Source organism: Xyrauchen texanus, chromosome 22 (assembly GCF_025860055.1).
Source record: "Xyrauchen texanus isolate HMW12.3.18 chromosome 22, RBS_HiC_50CHRs, whole genome shotgun sequence".
Lineage (NCBI taxonomy): Eukaryota > Metazoa > Chordata > Actinopteri > Cypriniformes > Catostomidae > Xyrauchen > Xyrauchen texanus.
In genome coordinates, this window is record NC_068297.1 from 40,346,045 (window position 1) to 40,364,116 (window position 18,072).

Below are 18,072 nucleotides of genomic sequence, written 5' to 3' on the forward strand. Positions count from 1 at the left end.
CACTGACATCAAACAGGTTTGGGAAGACATTAGAAATTAAACAAATGATGACAATTTGTGGGTGAATGAACCTTTTTAATGTTAAAACACTTTCTGGTATGCCAGCTTAATATGCAGAGTGAACTCTAGATGAGTAAACCCATTTGTAAGTTGATTTCCTCAAAAAGTGTAAACACTGTGACTCTGTGGAACTATCAAAACATTCCTCAGTTTCATCTCCAGCCTGACATAACATTGGCTCAACTAATGCTGCGAGTTGCCAACAAAAATGGAAGATGGGGTGTGTTTGGAGAAATCTGTTTGAAAACAGTTATTCTTTTTCAGCGCACAAGTCTGATTCCAGAAGAAAAAATACAAAAAAATTCATAGGCGAACTGATAATTAAGGACAATTTACAAATCTTTAAAGACAGAGCTACCGTGAGTTCTGAGTTTGTTAATCGATGGTTCGTGTTCATGTTATTTCAACATCACTTTCACTTTCAACTAACTGTGTTTGATAGTGGAATTCCTGGAGAAGAACTACACTACCCATGATCCTGAGGGGGAAACCAATCAGAGAAATGGGGCAAACAAACTACAGCAAAATAGCTCAGCAGCAAATGTTCACTTTCAATGACACACTGTGAATGACGCATATGAGTTGCTCTTCTTCCACTCTCAAATAGTGGTCGACTGAAAGTGGATTTTGCAGATCCAGATAACCAAGCTGGTCCAAAAAGCCCTTTAGTTTGTCTTTCCTTACGGTGACTGGCACACACAGAGGCAACAAGTGTCTAAAATGGATAAAATCATAGTTTATTGTGCAACCAAAATCCCAATAATAACCAAAAAAAAATAATAATTATAATAATTTAGTGTATAACGCAAGATTATATCTGAACAAGCCCGCAATCCACTGGCGACTCTTACTTTGAAATGTCTGTGTTCCCGGCTGCTCACACAAACACATTAAGGAAACAAAACACACACTCTTACAATCATGTACAATGTATTAAAATAAAAACACTATCCACAGTTTTCTCGACAACCATTAGATGGTGCCATTATTCTAATTGCTGCTGGACTGTTTTTTTAGTTCCTGTCTCCATAACAAACAACCAATACAAGTGTTCCAGATAAAGAACAAGAACCATTTAAGTGTTAGTTGGAGTAAAAATGAGTTATTCGCTGTCATAAAAACTCGAAGTAGTTAATGACATCAATGTACCTCAGTCCATATCTTCTTATCATCCACCAGGGTGAAGTACTAAAAGATGCTCATCGCGACTATCGGTTTGTATTCTGCGATGGTATGAGGATGAGTAAATGATGAGAACATTTCCATTTTTGGGTGAACTATCCCTTTAAGTGTCCAGGGTAGGGTTGTACCAGCTGTGGGTAAGTTCTCACACACAGAAGTGTTAAAAGCCACAAATTTCAGTTTTATCTCATTATGGTTGATGTTCAAACCTTGTAACCCCTAACTGTCAGCTGTAATGAATTATATCCCCATTAAAATACGATGAGTAATAAAAGTAGCTACATTTAATAAATAGTATATTTGCCCTATGTTAATAACAATAAATAGGAACTGTATCTAAAATAAATAAGGGGTGATAGATAGATAAATAAATAAATACAGACATTAATTGAATGTCTTATATATATTTGGAATGAGTTGAAACTTGACACCGGGTGACGCTTCCTGAAAACTGCACCGTAAGATTGAGTTCATGCTGAAGAGCCGCTTAAAAGTATGTTTTTTTTTTTCTCTCCCGCAAATGTAAACGAGTGTAAATGTCATCATCATACTGTATGTCGAAATGATTGACGTCTGTCATGCAAAACATGAGCTCATTGATATCATTAAATATCAGTCTGTTTTTTATTCCATCCTTTACTCCTGGTTGGAGGCTTCCGTAAATATTTAGTTTATATGTAGGGTTACGTTCTACCAAAGTTTAATGGTGAAATGCTCAAATATTTAGTAGTGTGTAAATTGTGACTTAGTGCCCATTTATGAGTTGTAACGATTATAAGTTGTAACGTATGTATATCTGGTGCAACCGGCCCCAGCTCTGTGCGTAGCATAGTCACGTGGTACAACATATGCCACAGACAGTCAGAAATGGAGGAATGATATAAAAAATACAAATATTGGCAACAATCTGTGTGGATTTTTACAGAAGCATCTATTGGAGTCATATTGGACAAAAAGTCATATTGCAATTATTTTGAAAAATATTGCGATTGCGATTTGAACTGTGATTATGATGATAATGTTTTCCACATGTTCAACTGCAAAAAGACTACTGGGGTTTTCACACTTGAACCCTCTTAAAAAGAACCAAACTGAGACCTTTTTTCAGTTCAACCACAAACAAATAAATATATAAACAATGAAACAAAGTCTTCTTCATATTCAAATGTTACCATCCACTGTGTACCTGTTTTGTCAATTTTGTGATGGGGTCCCAGCCCAATAATCATCATCATTAGTTTTTGAAACACAGTCAACTTGAATATTACGGATACCAATACCAATCTCCAATTTTCTTTTCATCTCATGGATCGATGCTGATCATTTAACTTTTATCATCAGCTCTGTCAAAACTGGTTATATGGAAACTTTCTGCTCAATGTCACGTTGGTAAAACCATAGTTGTTGCCTAGTTTTTGCTGTCAGTCAATAAGTCAGTATACACAAAATATAATTTTTAAATATAAATGTTACTCTTTATTCTAGGCCTTAAAATCGAGTAGGCTTATACAAACTATTCTTTACTGTATATAAGATAGTCCTAAAGAATGAGGCTTAATGTCAAACTGAAGTTGAACTGATAACCCATTGGTGTAATTCAATTTAAAGTGAAAATTTTGGTTAGTTTGTCACCATTTTTATTCATTATTTTATTATATTTAATTTAGCAATGCATTATATTATAGTAACTAAATATTTGGTATAGATTTATTATATGCATGTTCCTTACTTTTTATTTTGTTGGATGTTGGTAATATTTGTTCCGCTTTCACTTGTTTCCGTTGGGAGTGTAATAAGGGCGACACACTCTCTCGTGAGGTAAACAAATGACAGGAGACTGGAGGAAGAGATGCATCTGGATTCTTCAGGTGTTACTGTTAATGCTGTTTGCTGAACAATCATTTAATAAAGATGTTTGAATTATACCCCCTCTTGTATTCTGCGATATTATTATGATACATGTGCCTTGCGGAGACTAAGATGCTGCTAGCGCAGATAATAATACAAAACGCTTCACGCAGAACGCACCAGTTTAGTGTAAATAAAGTGTTTAGCTCACATAAGCAAATGGAACCGAACTCAGAGCACTTCTGTTACTCTAAGCATGAGGAGTTGTGGAGCACAGAGCCGCTCTGAAAACACAGTAACAATGCTCTAATTTAATATAGACTGGAAAGAGCAGCGCAAATAAACTTTGAAGGGAGCAGACTATTTATTTATTTAAATTGCAGCCCTTTGCAATTTAATAATCGCACAAGGTCATATCGCGGTTTCGATTTTATTTCGATTAATTAATTGTGCAGCCCTAGTCGATATACTAGTAAAACCAATCAATATGGGTTTTTTTAATGGCTGATGCCGATATCCAGAGGAAGGGTGGCCGATAGGCAGATACAATGCCAATATATCATACAATTTAATATAGTAAATAACAAATATTTAATATTTAATTGCTTTAATTTTAATTATTCGGTACTATGCAAAATGTTTAGGCACTTAAGATGTTTCACAAAATATGTGTCTTATGGTAGTTATTTATATCTTCAGCTTTAGTGTCAATAGGAAAAATAAATGTTAGACTCCCAAACTTTACTTTGTCAATAGAAAAGATTAGAATAGAAGAACAGACAGCTCTGCAACAGATGCCATGGCCCACCATTTTTCCACAAGTGCACAATATTTAGCAATATACTTACTCAATTTCACAAAAAAAAAAAAAAAAAAAAATGATATTGTATTTTAAATGGTAAATGGTTCTGTTTAGTAATCAGATTTTTGTCATTTATTTGCTCATGGAGCACTCGATGGGAAGAAAACGCTGGATTTTCATGAGGTTCATGAATTACATCTGTTTAAACTATGTATATTACCTGCATATATAATAATACAAAGTTTTTAGAAATTTGCCTTTTATCATTAGAAATAAAAGTTAAAAGTTACAGGGTCTGTGAGGAGAGTCATTCAAACACTAGGTTAAACTGATATATCAGTCGACCTCTACAGTACTATCAAACTAATAATATATTTGAATATATTGGAATATTTTGCAACATTCTTTACATATATTGCTTCTACACAAATAATCAACAACTTAAAATGATTTCAAACATTCAAGTTTACAAACTAAATATTTTCATTCCCTCATGAAAGACGTTAAGTACACAGTCTTGTACCTTTTTCTTTTTGTCTGATTTTTAAAACACTTTTTTACTTTAAATCATTGTTCATAATGTTGTCATTCACCTCTGAGCTGGTTGGTTTGGATTATGGCTTAGAACTCTTACATTAAGGATTTTATTAAATACCTATGTGGTGGTGGAGTGGTCTAAAGCACATAACTGTTAATCAGAAGGTCGCTGGTTCGATCCCCATTGTGTCCTTGAGCAAGGCACTTAACTCCAGGTTGTCCCTGTAATAAGTCGCTTTGGATAAAGCATCTGCCAAATGAATAAATGTATGTAAAAAAAATACTTACGGATTTAAGGCGGCTAGAAATGTGCACTGTTCCCATTGATGTAGCTAGTGGCACAGAAAGTTTAGGGGTCAAATTTCAAGGCAACACTCGTGATTTCTATCCATATAGATGATATTTGACAGAGCAATTCAAAATTATTTAAGCATCATGCTGTAATAACGTCTGATCATTCGTGATTGAGATTAATTTGTGGAAATTCCAAACACAGGTTTCCCTTTCAGTGGAGGAATAATATTGATCTCTCTCAGTACTAACAAAATCTGATTCCAAATAATGAATAAGAAAGAGAGAGCGTGAGAGAGAGAGAGAGAGACAGTCATGGTCTCACTGCTGCAAGTTGGACTGCTGTAAACTTCCTGTCTCTCACCCCTTTCTAAGGCTGTGCAACTCAGCAGGCCATTCAACACTTAGTCGCCCCCAAAACATATTTGTACACTTGTCACTCATAAAAATGTTTGAATATCATTGCATCAGATGACAACATATTAAAGCAAGTGTCATCTGCACTTAAATAATGCCAGGGGTTCAATTTTCTGAACCATTTTTGCAATGATTTTTAAGCAAATGGACAATAATCCTTCATGTTCATACAGGAGTCCTAGTAGAGTCACCACAGATGGAGTTTAGCACATTCTCTCAAGAGCACATGTGATGATCATGATGAGGTGTTTTCTGTGTATGTGTGGCCAGCTTCACACATTCATTTTGAAGTACACATCACTTGCAGATTATATACTGTATTTATTTAATTAAATCACAGACTAAATGATACAAATTTGTGTATTTTACTCCTATTCCTGATCGAGTCCTGATCGTTACAATGTTTTGTACATGTAACAAAAACCTTGTTAGTAACAGTCAAATAGTTTTATGATACTAAAATATTTTCCAGGACAAATTATTATTTTCCAAGACATGAGTATTTTTCACATTTTCCATGACTGGAAAACTGCATTGCAAAACAGCAGGTTTACATCAAATTTGCGATCTGCAGTGCTTGTTCAGCAGAGATTTCGTATGTTGCAAAGTCTACTTGAAAAAAGTGCATCTTAGCTGCGTACATAACAGCTTACGATCTGCCAGCAACTTTGAGAGCACATCAGTGGATGTTAATGGAAATATTGTGTCTCTTCTTGCTCCATTCGAACATTTAACCCAGGAAATAAGCTCAGCTAATGCATCTGTTGCTGAAGTTATTTTCTTGACCGCAGCACTGAAGCGTCTGTTCAGAAAAGAGGCAGAACATGGCGTAAAAAAAGCTAAAGAAATAAATGTAAAAAACTCTACTGGAGGTTGTTTACACACGCTTTCTAGACACTGAGTCCAACCCTCTGTACTGCATTGCAACAGTACTGGATGGAAGCATCTGGTAAAGGAAACTCAATGCGCAGCACAGAGCAAAGTGTGCCAGAGAAACGGTCACGTACAATTGATGAGGCGCACACTCCTTTGCTTCGACATGTTTGATGAGATTCTACAGAAAAGCTGTCCCCATCCACAGCAGTGCCACAACTAGCACAGCTACACCACAACTGGAGACTTATCTAGCTGAACCACCCATTGCCAGAAGTGACAATCCCCTTGACTACTGGCGCATGACCAAAGATCGCTTTCCATGGCTTGCACGGACTGCACGCCGGTATTTATCTTCCCAAGCACCAGCACAGAGTGAGATTCAGTGCAGCATCTCATGTTCTTGATGAGAAGAGGAACCATCTCTCCAGCCAGAAAGCTGAGCAACTTTTATTCTTGAAGAGAAACCGGTCACATTTGCTGTATATAGCAATTCAAATATGTTTAGCCCTGCAAAACTATGTCCTTCACTTGAGGATGCATCTGTTGTTTACAGTTTGAGGATGGTTTTAGTTTTATTACTGATGTTTTGCACAATCATTTTATATTAAAGTATAAATATGTTTGTCTCTGCCGTTCTGTGTTCTGCCTGTTGTTTTCATTGAATCACTGTGTAGCATATTTCAACTTTTATATTTGCAAGATGCTAGCCCAGAGCTGCTAAGTTCATTACTTGACTGCTGTTTTTCATATCACTGTAGTTTTCTAGAATGTTACATTATTTAGATAATTGGTTAAAAAAATCTGTTAAATTTGAATGTTAAAGAACTGAATAAATAATAATATATTTAATATTGTTTTAATATATTCTCTGTCCAATTTTGGTGCGTTACTTTCAATAAAAGTGTGATTTTTATTGGTTTGTAGTTTTTCAATTCAGATTCATTAAATTCATTAAAAAGTATAATATTGATACAATTATACCAAAAATATTTTAAAGCAGTTAAAAAAAAAATAGTTTTCAGACATCCTGCATCCTGAATTTTTGGTTTCGGCCCAGAATTTTCATTTCGGTGCATCACTACATCTGAGGCTAACCGTGTTAAGACAGAAAGCGGTGTAATATTTTCAGGAAGGCAGCACTCACTGAAGGTTTTGCAGATGTCAGATACGGCTTTGAAGACGCGGTCAGAGAAGTTCACTTTCACCCTCATGTGTTTCATGTTGGGCAGCTGCAGGCGCAACAGCTTGTGCTGCGGTGTGAAGAGCAGCCTAGCGTCAGCCTGAATGCCGTATTTATCAAGTGTCCAGTGGGTCTTTAACAGCCAGGTCTTCTTCTTTTCCCACCACAGAGCATGATCTGACCAGTCCTTCTTCACATCTGCACAGAGATACAGAGAAAAACATGACGAGGTTAAAATGATGATGAGAAATAGTGGTGGGTGATATTAGTGGTATGAGGTCATGATAATGGTATTTCACACAATAAAGCTATTTTTGGCGGGATTCTGTTTTTTAGAGTACTGCCCAAAAGTATTAGGCACATTATATATTGCCAACTGCCAACAACCAAGAAAATGTTGTCCAGGTGTTCCTAAAATAATTTATGCTGTTTTGAACAGGGCCTGAAATTCGGCACGGGATTGAGGGTATAGCGCACGATTTTAATCATTCCTGCAAGCTCCACATTCATAGCATGGTAAATTCCCACACACTTTTATTCACTTTACACAAATTATTAAACCAATAGATACAGATGAACCAATCAAATCAATAAACTTGTATTTTTATCAAACTGTAACTCCGGAAGATGCGTGAGTAAATCTGCTCCATCCCTCTCCCTCTCCCTCTCCCCCTCTCCCCCTCTCCCTCTCTCTCTCTCTCTCTCTCTCTCTCTCTTACGGTTTCCGTTGGTGTGAGTGAGTGGATGTTTGAGTGAGTGGATGTGAACGGAGAGCTAGATTTTATGCTTTTTTGAAATACTGCTGTGGTGATCTTTTCTTTCTTTTTCCTTTTTTCCTTACGTGCATTATAGAGGTAAGACATAATTTATTTTCGTGGAATTAGGCGGAAAAAGTTGTTACAATTGTTTGAACTTTCGCGGGTATGGCGTCCTCTGTGACGCCGTCGCTGTCCATTGGACACGGGGTTCGGTTTGTTACTGATCCCGGTGTTACGATGGAAAAGGCTCTGCTTGCAGTTGGTGAACAGGTAGGCTTTGATAATATATCGCACGCATCGCGAATGAACAAAGCCGCAGTTGTTTTTTTGAAAGATGAACGCTTGGTACATGATTTGATTGATAGTGGGGTTTTTATCAATGATTTGTTTGTTCAAGTTTCGCGTTATCAGTGCCGTCTACAAGAGTAGTTGTCTCAGGTGTACCGCCTTTTTTTCCGAATGAGCTGATTGAACAAGAATTGCGTAGGTTTGGAAAATTTGCAAGTGGTTTTAAGATGGTGACGCTCGGGTGTAAAGATGCGCGTTTAAAACATGTAGTCTCACTTCGCAGGCAAGTGTTCATGTTCCTAGATTCTCCAACACAGTCTTTGGATGTATCCTTTAAGATAAAGCATGGCTAATTCAGGGAGCATGAAATGTTTTGAATGTGGGGATGTGGGGCACAAGCGTATTGCTTGCCCGCACAGAGAACAAGATGAACGTGCAGAGAATCACATTGAACAAATACATGAAGCTGATAGACAAGCTGTTTCAGCTTCTAGTAGCATGTCTACTACTCAGGGAGAACGAATGCATAGTGTAACTAATGAGAATATTGAGACAAATCGGGATGGTAAGGGAGATGATGGAGTTTCGGAGCAATCAACTTCTGTTGAGAGCGCTGTGATACTTTCAAAGGAGATCGAACAAATCAGTGAAGTTGAAGCCACAGGTGTAGGTGTGCCTAGTGAACAGAATGCTCTTGTTGTATCTCAGGAGAAGGAAGTGATTACTTTGTTGAATGTTGGAAGCCAGGTGGAAAGTGATGATGAAGAGATGGACCAGGATGAGTCAGATAGTGAAGGACTTGATGGGTCAAATAGAGTGAAAGATCTGTATTCTTTGGAGGAAATCAATAATTTCCTGGATGAAACGTTTGGACAGTCAGTTAAGGTTGATGATTATTTTGCTGACACAGAAAAATTCATTAGGTCGGTGACAATATTTCAAAAGATGGTGAGTTTTGATTTATTGGACGAACGGAAGCGGTATCGTTTGAGAAAACATGTCACGGCACTTAAAAAGTTACCAAGCCAGGCAAAACTAGAAAAGGTAAAAAAGCTTTTTGCAAAAAGTAAGTGGTGTCAGGCTTGATCATGTTGCACTTTTTGCATTTTTTGTTTCTCTGTCTGTCCCTCTTTTTCTTTTTTTCTATGGGGAGTTTAAGGATAGGCTCTTTAAATATGAATGGTGGGAGGGATAGACAGAAGAGAGAAATGGTTAAGGAGGTAGAAAAAAATAAATAGATTAGATGTAATCTTTTTACAAGAAACTCATAGCACAATAAAATATGAAGTTGATTGGGGTTTATCTTGGGGTGGTCAATTTTTTTTAAATCATGGGAGTAATGTGAGTGGAGGGGTAGCAATACTATTTTCTAATTCAAAAATTTATGTTTTAAGTTCCTGTGATCTAGTTAAAGGCCGAAGTCAAATGGTTAAAGCTAATATTGAGGGTTCAATCTATTGTTTTATTAATATTTATGCCCCTAATATTGGGACTGAAAGAATAGATTTTTTCAATAATATAAAGAAAGCACTTGAGCTGAGAATCTTATTCTAGGTGGGGACTGGAATTGTACTGTTGATTTTAACAATGACAGGCTTAGTGAGGAGCCACATTTACAATCTAGTTTATTGGTACAGTTTGATTTAATAGATGCATGGAGAATTAAATTTCCAAATGAAAGACAATACACATGGGTCAAAATCTTAGATGGAAGAGTGAGTGCAGCAAGACTGGATAGATTTTATTTGTCACAAGGACTTAGATCAAAGTTAATTGATAGTGTAATTAGACCAGTTGGATTTTCTGATCATCACCTTATTATTGTAACTATTTTTTTGAAGCAAGATGTTAATAGATCTCAGTGGCATTTTAACAATAAATTGCTCCAAGATGAAACATTTTGTGAGAATTTAAAAATTTTATGGCAGAAGTGGAAAGAAAAAAAATGTTCTTTTGAGTCTTTAAATAAGTGGTGGTAAGTTGGAAAAGCTCAAATCAGAATTTTTTGTCAACAATATACTTCTTTTTCCTCTGTTATGTTAAAACAGGCCATAAAAGAAGTTGAGGAGGCCATAAGAAAGATTGAAAATGGCCTTTTGAATGGTGGGGATGCTGAAAGTAATGACGCATTGAAAACAAAAAGAGTGGAGCTGAGTTCCTTGCTGCAAGAAAAAGTTAAAGGGGCCCTCGTGAGGTCAAGATACATTCAACTAAAAGACATGGATGCCTCAAGTACTTTTTTCTTCAACTTAGGAAAAACTTGTGTGAAAGATCAGCGCATGACATGTCTGAGATGTCCAGATGGGCAAGTAACAACAGACGGAGGAGAAATGAGAAGATGCGCCACGGTTTTTTATACTGAGTTGTATGGCAAAGAACAATGTGATGAGGAATGTGTACAAGAACTCTTAGAGGGTTTGCCTAAGCTTAGAGGAACTGAACAAACTGAGCTGGATAAAGAACTAAGTTTGGAGGAACTCACTATAGCTGTTAATCAGCTGACCTCAGGCCGCTCACCTGGAATAGATGGACTCAGCATTGACTTTTTTAAACATTTCTGGGGGATTATAGGTTCTGATGTACATGAGGTACTGATGAGCTCTTTTGAACAAAGCTTCCTTCAAACATCCTGTAGAAGAGCCGTTCTAACATTAATTCCTAAAAAAGGAGACCTATCTCATCTTAAGAACTGGAGACCTGTTGCGCTATTATGTACTGAATATAAAGTACTTTCAAGAGCTTTGTCTAATAGGTTGAAGCCTTATATTGGCTTACTTGTGCATATGGATCAGACCTATTGTATGCCAGATCGGACTATAAGGGACAATTTATTTTTAATGAGAGATGTTTTTGATGTGTGCAAGGTGTATGATCAGAGTGTCGGACTTTTATCATTGGATCAGGAGAAAGCATTTGACAGAATTGACCATGGGTTTTTGTTCTCTGTCTTAAAAGCTTTTGGTTTTGGAAAGAGATTTATAGCCTGGATAAGACTCCTTTATAACGGTGCTTCATGTATGGTTAAAGTGGGAAGAGGACTTAGTCGACCAATACCAGTGGAAAGAGGAATAAGGCAAGGTTGTCCTATTTCAGGACAGCTTTATTCACTAGCTATTGAACCCCTTTTATGCTTTCTAAGGAATAACTTGAATGGGTTAAGGCTACCAAATTGTAATTTTGACTCTCCTTTAGTTGTTTCAGCATATGCAGATGACATTAATATATTCATCAAAAATGACGATGACATATGTACAACTGTAAAGGCGTTGAAGTGTTATGAGAAGGCGTCCTCGTCAAAAGTTAATTGGGATAAAAGTGAAGATTTACAAGTAGGAATGTGGGAAGAGGAAAAGCTGCCTTGTTTACCTGGTGGTTTGAAATGGGGGAAAAATGGATTCAAAGTTTTGGGCATTTTTTTTGGCACACAACAATATCAAGAAAAGAACTGGGATGGAATAATGGAGAAGGTGTGTGCAAAAATGTCCAAGTGGAAATGGTTGCTGCCCCAGTTGTCATACAGAGGACGTGTTTTAGTTATAAATAATTTGATTGCTTAAATTTGCATAAATTTATGGTTTTAAATCCACCAAAAGCACTGATTCAAAGGTTACAGAGGAAAATTCTAGATTTCTTTTGGTCAAGCTGTCATTGGATTAGAGCTGCAGCCCTTTATCTTCCCCTTTGTGAGGGGGGTCAGGGACTTGTTGATATATCTTCACGTATTGCGACTTTTCGATTAAAAACTGCACAGAGGTTTCTATAAGGGTATGGGTTGAGATGGCATGAAACTGCAAAGTTGCTTCTACAGAAGGCAGGGAGGTTGGGTTATAGTAAGCAACTTTTTCTGTTAAAAACTGAAGAAGTAGATTTTGGAGTTTTAACATCTTTCTATGATTCAGTTTTAAATGCATGGCAGATGTTGAAGATTTCAAGAGATTTAACTGCATTGCCTGGAATGTGGCTTTTTGAAGAGCCTCTATTTTTTAATGATTTTGTTTGTGTAAGGTCGTTAAAGTCTGCCAGTATACGTTCAGCACTGAGAGAGGCAGGATGCACAAAGCTAGGCCATCTTTTTAGAGCCATGCACTCATCTCTAGTTGAACTGGGTCAATTGGCCAATATAAGATCTGAGAGATTGATAAAAAAAATTGTGGATGAGGTTTGTGAATCACTGCCACAGTCACTGGAAGCGTTTGCCAGTGACAGGGATGCACTGGGTCTGTGGGAGGATGGGTGTGACTATGTTTTCCCATTTCTTGATGTTTCTTGATGTTTCTTTAACAGTGGAAGAGGGGCTTGGCATAGAGAATAGTTTTCTGTCTTTTTCAAATGTACAGCTGGGGTCTTTTGAAGAGCTGGGGAAGAAACAAACTTATACTTTGTGTGTGAAATTGCTTCATATGAGGTCTTTGGAGGAAATGAAACCATCAAGGTGGCTTGATTTTTTTGGCCCTGATCAGTCTGTGAAAGGCTGTTGGAGATCTCTTTATAAGCTACCCATTGATAAAAGAATGGGAGATCTCCAATGGAGAATAATACATGGGGCTATAGCCACGAATAAACATGTTGCCCATTTAGACACCAGTCAAGGGGTGGAATGTCCATTTTGTACCCAAAATGAAACTTTGGTTCATTTGTTTTGTGGGTGTTGTAGGCTAGGAGTGTTGTTCAGTTTATTAGAACAGTGGTGCTTGATTTTGGGAGAATGTTTTTCTTTTTCTTTGTTTATTTTTGGACCAAAATATTCTGTAAAGAAAAACAAAAGCAGGTTTTGATGAATTATTTGTTTGGAGTGGCTAAACTTTCCATATGGCTTTCAAGGAAACACATGATTCAGAGTAAAGGGTCAAAAGATGTTAATGGGGTCTTTTTAGGATTATTGGCAGCTCGTCTTAGAATTGAATATGCTTATCATAAATTGACAAATAATCTACAGTGTTTTATTGAAAAATGGTCTGTTGCAAATGTTCTTTGTGTTGTTGATGATGATGGAGAGATGGTTTTATCTTTTTAATAATATAAAGTGTCTCTAAGATTGATATAAAATTAAGTTGTTGTTTTTAGAATGTTAATTAGGAATTAAAGGATACTTTTCAATCAATCTCTCTCTCTCTCACGTGCAGCTGTGAGCAGCGCATTGAGTGCTTGTGGAGTTTAGTGTGAGAATGTGCTGTGAGGAAGTGCTTTGTCGCATAGTTACTGAACTTAAGATGTTACAGATGTATTAAGTGTTCTAAACCTGTTAATTCGACATTACCCTGTGTCTCCATTAGCGAGCGATGCGATAAAACCTTTGCTCCTGTTAATAATTAACAAAGGTGTTAACATTGCAAGCATGTGACATTGGATCAATCTACATTTTTGACGCCTTTCATAGCTTGATGCTCAATCTTTAGTCATAATGCAGCATATTTGACAAGGCAGAAATAGCAAAAATGCTTTGTGTAACAACTGCATGGTGAAGAGAGACACTTAAACGCCTGTTACATCACTCATATCAATCTGTCCATCCAAGATCAGAAATGAACGGGGGCTTTGGGCAAAAATGCCACCTATATTCAGAACATTGGGCCAAAAAATGCCCTGCAAAGAGCTTCCGTATTTTTATTAATAACATCTGATAGCCTATAAAGTGGATATCCATCCAAAGTAAGCTTTCTACCACCGTGCCCACCGTATTAATGAGTCATTAGCTGCTTTAATCCGCTAAGGGGTGCTATAAATAGGGCTGCCCCCTAATAGTCGACCAAACGTTAGTCAATAAAAGAGTCTTGGTCGACCAAGATTTGATTGTTCGATTGGTCGCAGAAAAAGAACTCCACAGGAAGTGGCAAAGTCACACAGTCAGTGACAGACAGACATGATCGTTTACACGGCTGGTCCATGCAGTAATTATGTCAGGCAGGAAATGCTAAGTGTGAGAAAATTTCCAGAGGGTAAAAGGATGACCCCAAGAAGGTGACATGCAAACTCTTAAAACATAAGCAAACATGGCTTATCATTTGAAACCTGTAAGTAGCCTAACATAAGCCACTTAGCATGGCTGCTTGCTCTAATGTTAGATAACCAAGATAAATATGCACTATTAGGCTTATCCAAGTTTTTGTGGGAAATATAAATTACTGCCTTGCTTGCTGCATGTTTAACTTAAAGTGCTTTTCTCTCTATAAATTGACAAAATGTTCAGACAGTCTCCTTGCTGGTTTTTCCGACACATTCAGAATCATTACTGCTTTTGCTGTGGCTCGCTTTGTAAAATGTATTTTAAAGGCTCATTATTACGGTTTAGTATTTCTCTGTAATGTAGAACAGTTTTAGCCATGTTATTTATAACATTCTTTCTCAGACCTGGAACTCAAACCATTTTCTGATGCTCCCCAAAAATATATATATTTCAGTAATTATATAATGTGTTTTCTCTGGCTCGGCATCTCAGCGTCTTAGTCTAATACAACTGTTAACTTTGACATGGCGTGATCAGTAGAGCGTCGGTTTATGGTGCCAATTATGATTGTTAGGTGCGTTCCAATTCTGCTTTTTCCAAACCACTTTTCTTCCCATGTCATGTCAGCAGGGAAGACAGACTCTTCCTTTGATAAACATGAACATAAAATATGGCTTAGAAATAAAATAAACAACTTTAAATGCTGAAAACGTGTCTCAGCATACGTTTTGAATGTTTTAATTGACTTTTAAGATATCTATATCAAAGATTAATATTTATGCGAATAAATGCGTAGATATTGTATTCAATAACGGCATATCGCGTCAGTTGGGTACATTTTACATCAAGTTAAGATGAGGTAACAGTTATTTGATGTCACAATCGAACGCTCAAGGTGAGTGTTACAGGTGTGCTATTATCTGCCTTTGGTGTTTCCCATCCTCCATGCGAACACAGTCAAAGGTGATTTGGGGGGGTGTGATGCTTCAAAAGATTAAAGGAGATTAGATTCTCACCCGGATCTTTGCAAAAATACAAATGAACAACCCTACGCTATTGTTCTGTATTAAAGTAATTTGTTGAATCACAATCTTTCATGTAACCATGAACGCTGCCTCCCTATACTACCTACAGCCTACAGCTTAAAACACAATTGTGGCGACAGATATAAGAGTAAATGTATAAATGCAGTATAAAACCAAATGACCAACACTAATCTTAAAGGCCACAGAGTCAGTACCAGCCACAGCGCAAAATGAAATTAAATACAAATAAAAACCATGCAATGCTGAAATAATGCAATGCTGACTTTGTTTTGATTGTTGAAATTAACTTCAGCAATATCAAATGTTACTATTTATATGTAGTCAAATGTGTTTTTACGTAATAAAGTAATATAGTTTGACTGCTGGTTGCATTTAACACTGAGCTAACTATCAGTTCATATGTATATAATCAAAGCTCGTCTGTACTCTACACCATCCTCTTTACCTTTAGAATTAAAAACTTGAAAGAACTTTAAAATAATCACATATATATTTCATTACGCTTACGAGCGAGGTTTCAACTGAAACACTATATTTTAGTCTATCATTTCAGAATGGTTATTAAATAAAATCATGAATGTTCACAATGCATTTTCATCATAATTATATATATATATATATTAGGGCTGTCAATCGCTTAAAATTTTTAATAGAATTAATTACATGGTGTCCCGATTAATCGCATATACAAATATTTGCTGAGAAAGCACCTCATATGTTTCCATAACATTCTCCAATGTTTTCGTGATACATCTTATGTGCATAAGACTTTTGCACAATACTGTATGTTTAAGAAAGGACATCGGGTTCAAATCTCTTGTGTTTGCTCCAGATCCACACTGTAATCTCAGTCTGACACTCTAAACTAGGCTGAAACATTTAGTTGCCGTTATTGACAACGTCGACAATAAAAAAAATTCGATACAAATGTTCGTTGTCAAATAGTAGTTTGATCTCATTTAATGCAACATGAGATCAGATATGAAACTAATTTTGGTGACTGAGGAGAGGATGAAAACAGCTAACAGTCCAGATGCACTCGAAACTTTCCAAACAGCTTCAGATGATGTAGATCCCAAAGTATGAGGGAATTATAATGCTAAAATACTAAATAAGTAAACACAGAAGCACTCTCGTTGTGGAATAAGTGGAGATGGAGCTGCTGCTCCGCTGAAGCAAAACTTGCATGTCGAGTGTCTTTAAAGGAAACACCCCGATGTTTCATCTTTAATGCAGTTATATTTAATGTGTTATAGCTTTATTAAAGTTCAAATAATAAGGAAGCAGATCATGTAAATAACTACAAACTCTGAAACTGGCATTTCTCTGTGGTCGGCGCCTCTTCTATGAGTTTAGATCGAGTGTCCCGATCTAAGGGGGAGAGATTGAATCTGCACCCGGCTGATACACACTCTGACGTAGGGACGCTCATCCAGAGCGAGCATTCTTAATGCAGCTAGATTATAACATGCTGGCTTGTGACTAACTGAATCATAATATGTGTCAGTGTACATTTCTTAACGTGAAAAAAATTATCAATATGCAGCTTTATTATAAGAAAGATTTTGTTAACCTTTTAACTTGGGCACAAGCTAAATAATCATTTAAGAGCTAATGATTAATCATTGCTATAATCACAGAACAGTCAAGTCAACCTTTATTTATAGAGCACATTTAAAAAAAACATGAGTTGACCAAAAGTGCTTTACAGATCAAATAAATAAATAAATAAATAAATAAATAATGACAGTGATATAAAAACAGACTGATTTAAAATTAAATATAAAACACAATAAAATAAATAAAAACCTTCAAATACAGCATCATTTATTTATACATTTCAAACTATTCAATGATCTATTCAAAAGCTACAGAATAAAAATGTTTTTAAAGAAGATTTATAAATGGCTAGTGATGAAGCTGACCTCACATGGAAAGAGAGATTATTCCATAGATTAGAACCATCACAGAAAAGGCACATTCACACTGAGATCTGAAGCGGCAACAAAGAACCCGTAAAACAGTTGATCAGAAGACCTGAGTGCTCTGATAGGGGAGTAAGGGAGGAGAAGGTCACCGATATATTGTGGTGCAAGACCAGATATTGCCTTGTAGACATAAATCAGAATTTTAAAATCAACAATGAATTTCACAGGAAGCCAGTGTAGCGATGCTAAAACTTGAGAAATGTGATCCCTCTTTCTTGTCCCTGTTAAAAATCTACTGCCACATTTTGAACCAGCTGCAGGAGTGGAAGCCGACATACAATGAATTACAATAGTCTAACCTTGATGAAATAAGTGAGTGGATCACATAAAAAAATCCAAGTCTTTATGGGAAAGACGATAGATATTTTAGCGATAGATCTCAGGTAGAACAATCTACACTTGACAACAGCACTGATCTTCTTATTGAACAGTAACAAGGAGTCTAAAATCACTCCAATTCATGATCTTGAACGTTTGACGACAGAGGAACTAACTAGGCAACCAGGCCAGGTAAGGAGGACATGGAGGAACCTAAATTCAGATCTTCGGATTTGCATTCGCTTAATTGTAAGAAATTGTTTGCCAATCCATGTTTGATATCTTTGAAGCAATTTATGGCATTCTCAAATGAACAATTCTTGTCTATACTCACTGGGAAATAAAATTGTGAATTGTCAGCATAACAGTGATAAGATATGCTGTTCTTCAGAAAAATAGAGCTCAGAGGACGAATATACAGTTTAAATAACAAGGGTCCTAAAGTAGATCCGTGAGGGACACCACACTGTAATTAATTGGTTAAATTAATGTCCTTTCTTTTAGATAGGAGGAAAACCACAGGAGGGCCATACCCTG

The 18,072-nt window shown here is 36.5% G+C and overlaps 1 protein-coding gene across 4 annotated transcripts in view; it reads right to left on the bottom strand.

Moving 5' to 3' along the window:
* Positions 1-18,072, bottom strand: part of LOC127662859 (fermitin family homolog 2-like) — a 120,779-nt gene that overhangs the window by 59,619 nt on the left and 43,088 nt on the right. For all 4 annotated transcript variants that reach the window (XM_052154238.1, XM_052154240.1, XM_052154239.1 and 1 more), the window contains exon 3: positions 7,158-7,391. In XM_052154238.1, coding sequence (XP_052010198.1) covers positions 7,158-7,391 — 234 coding nt within the window. The remainder of the gene's footprint in view (positions 1-7,157; positions 7,392-18,072) is intronic.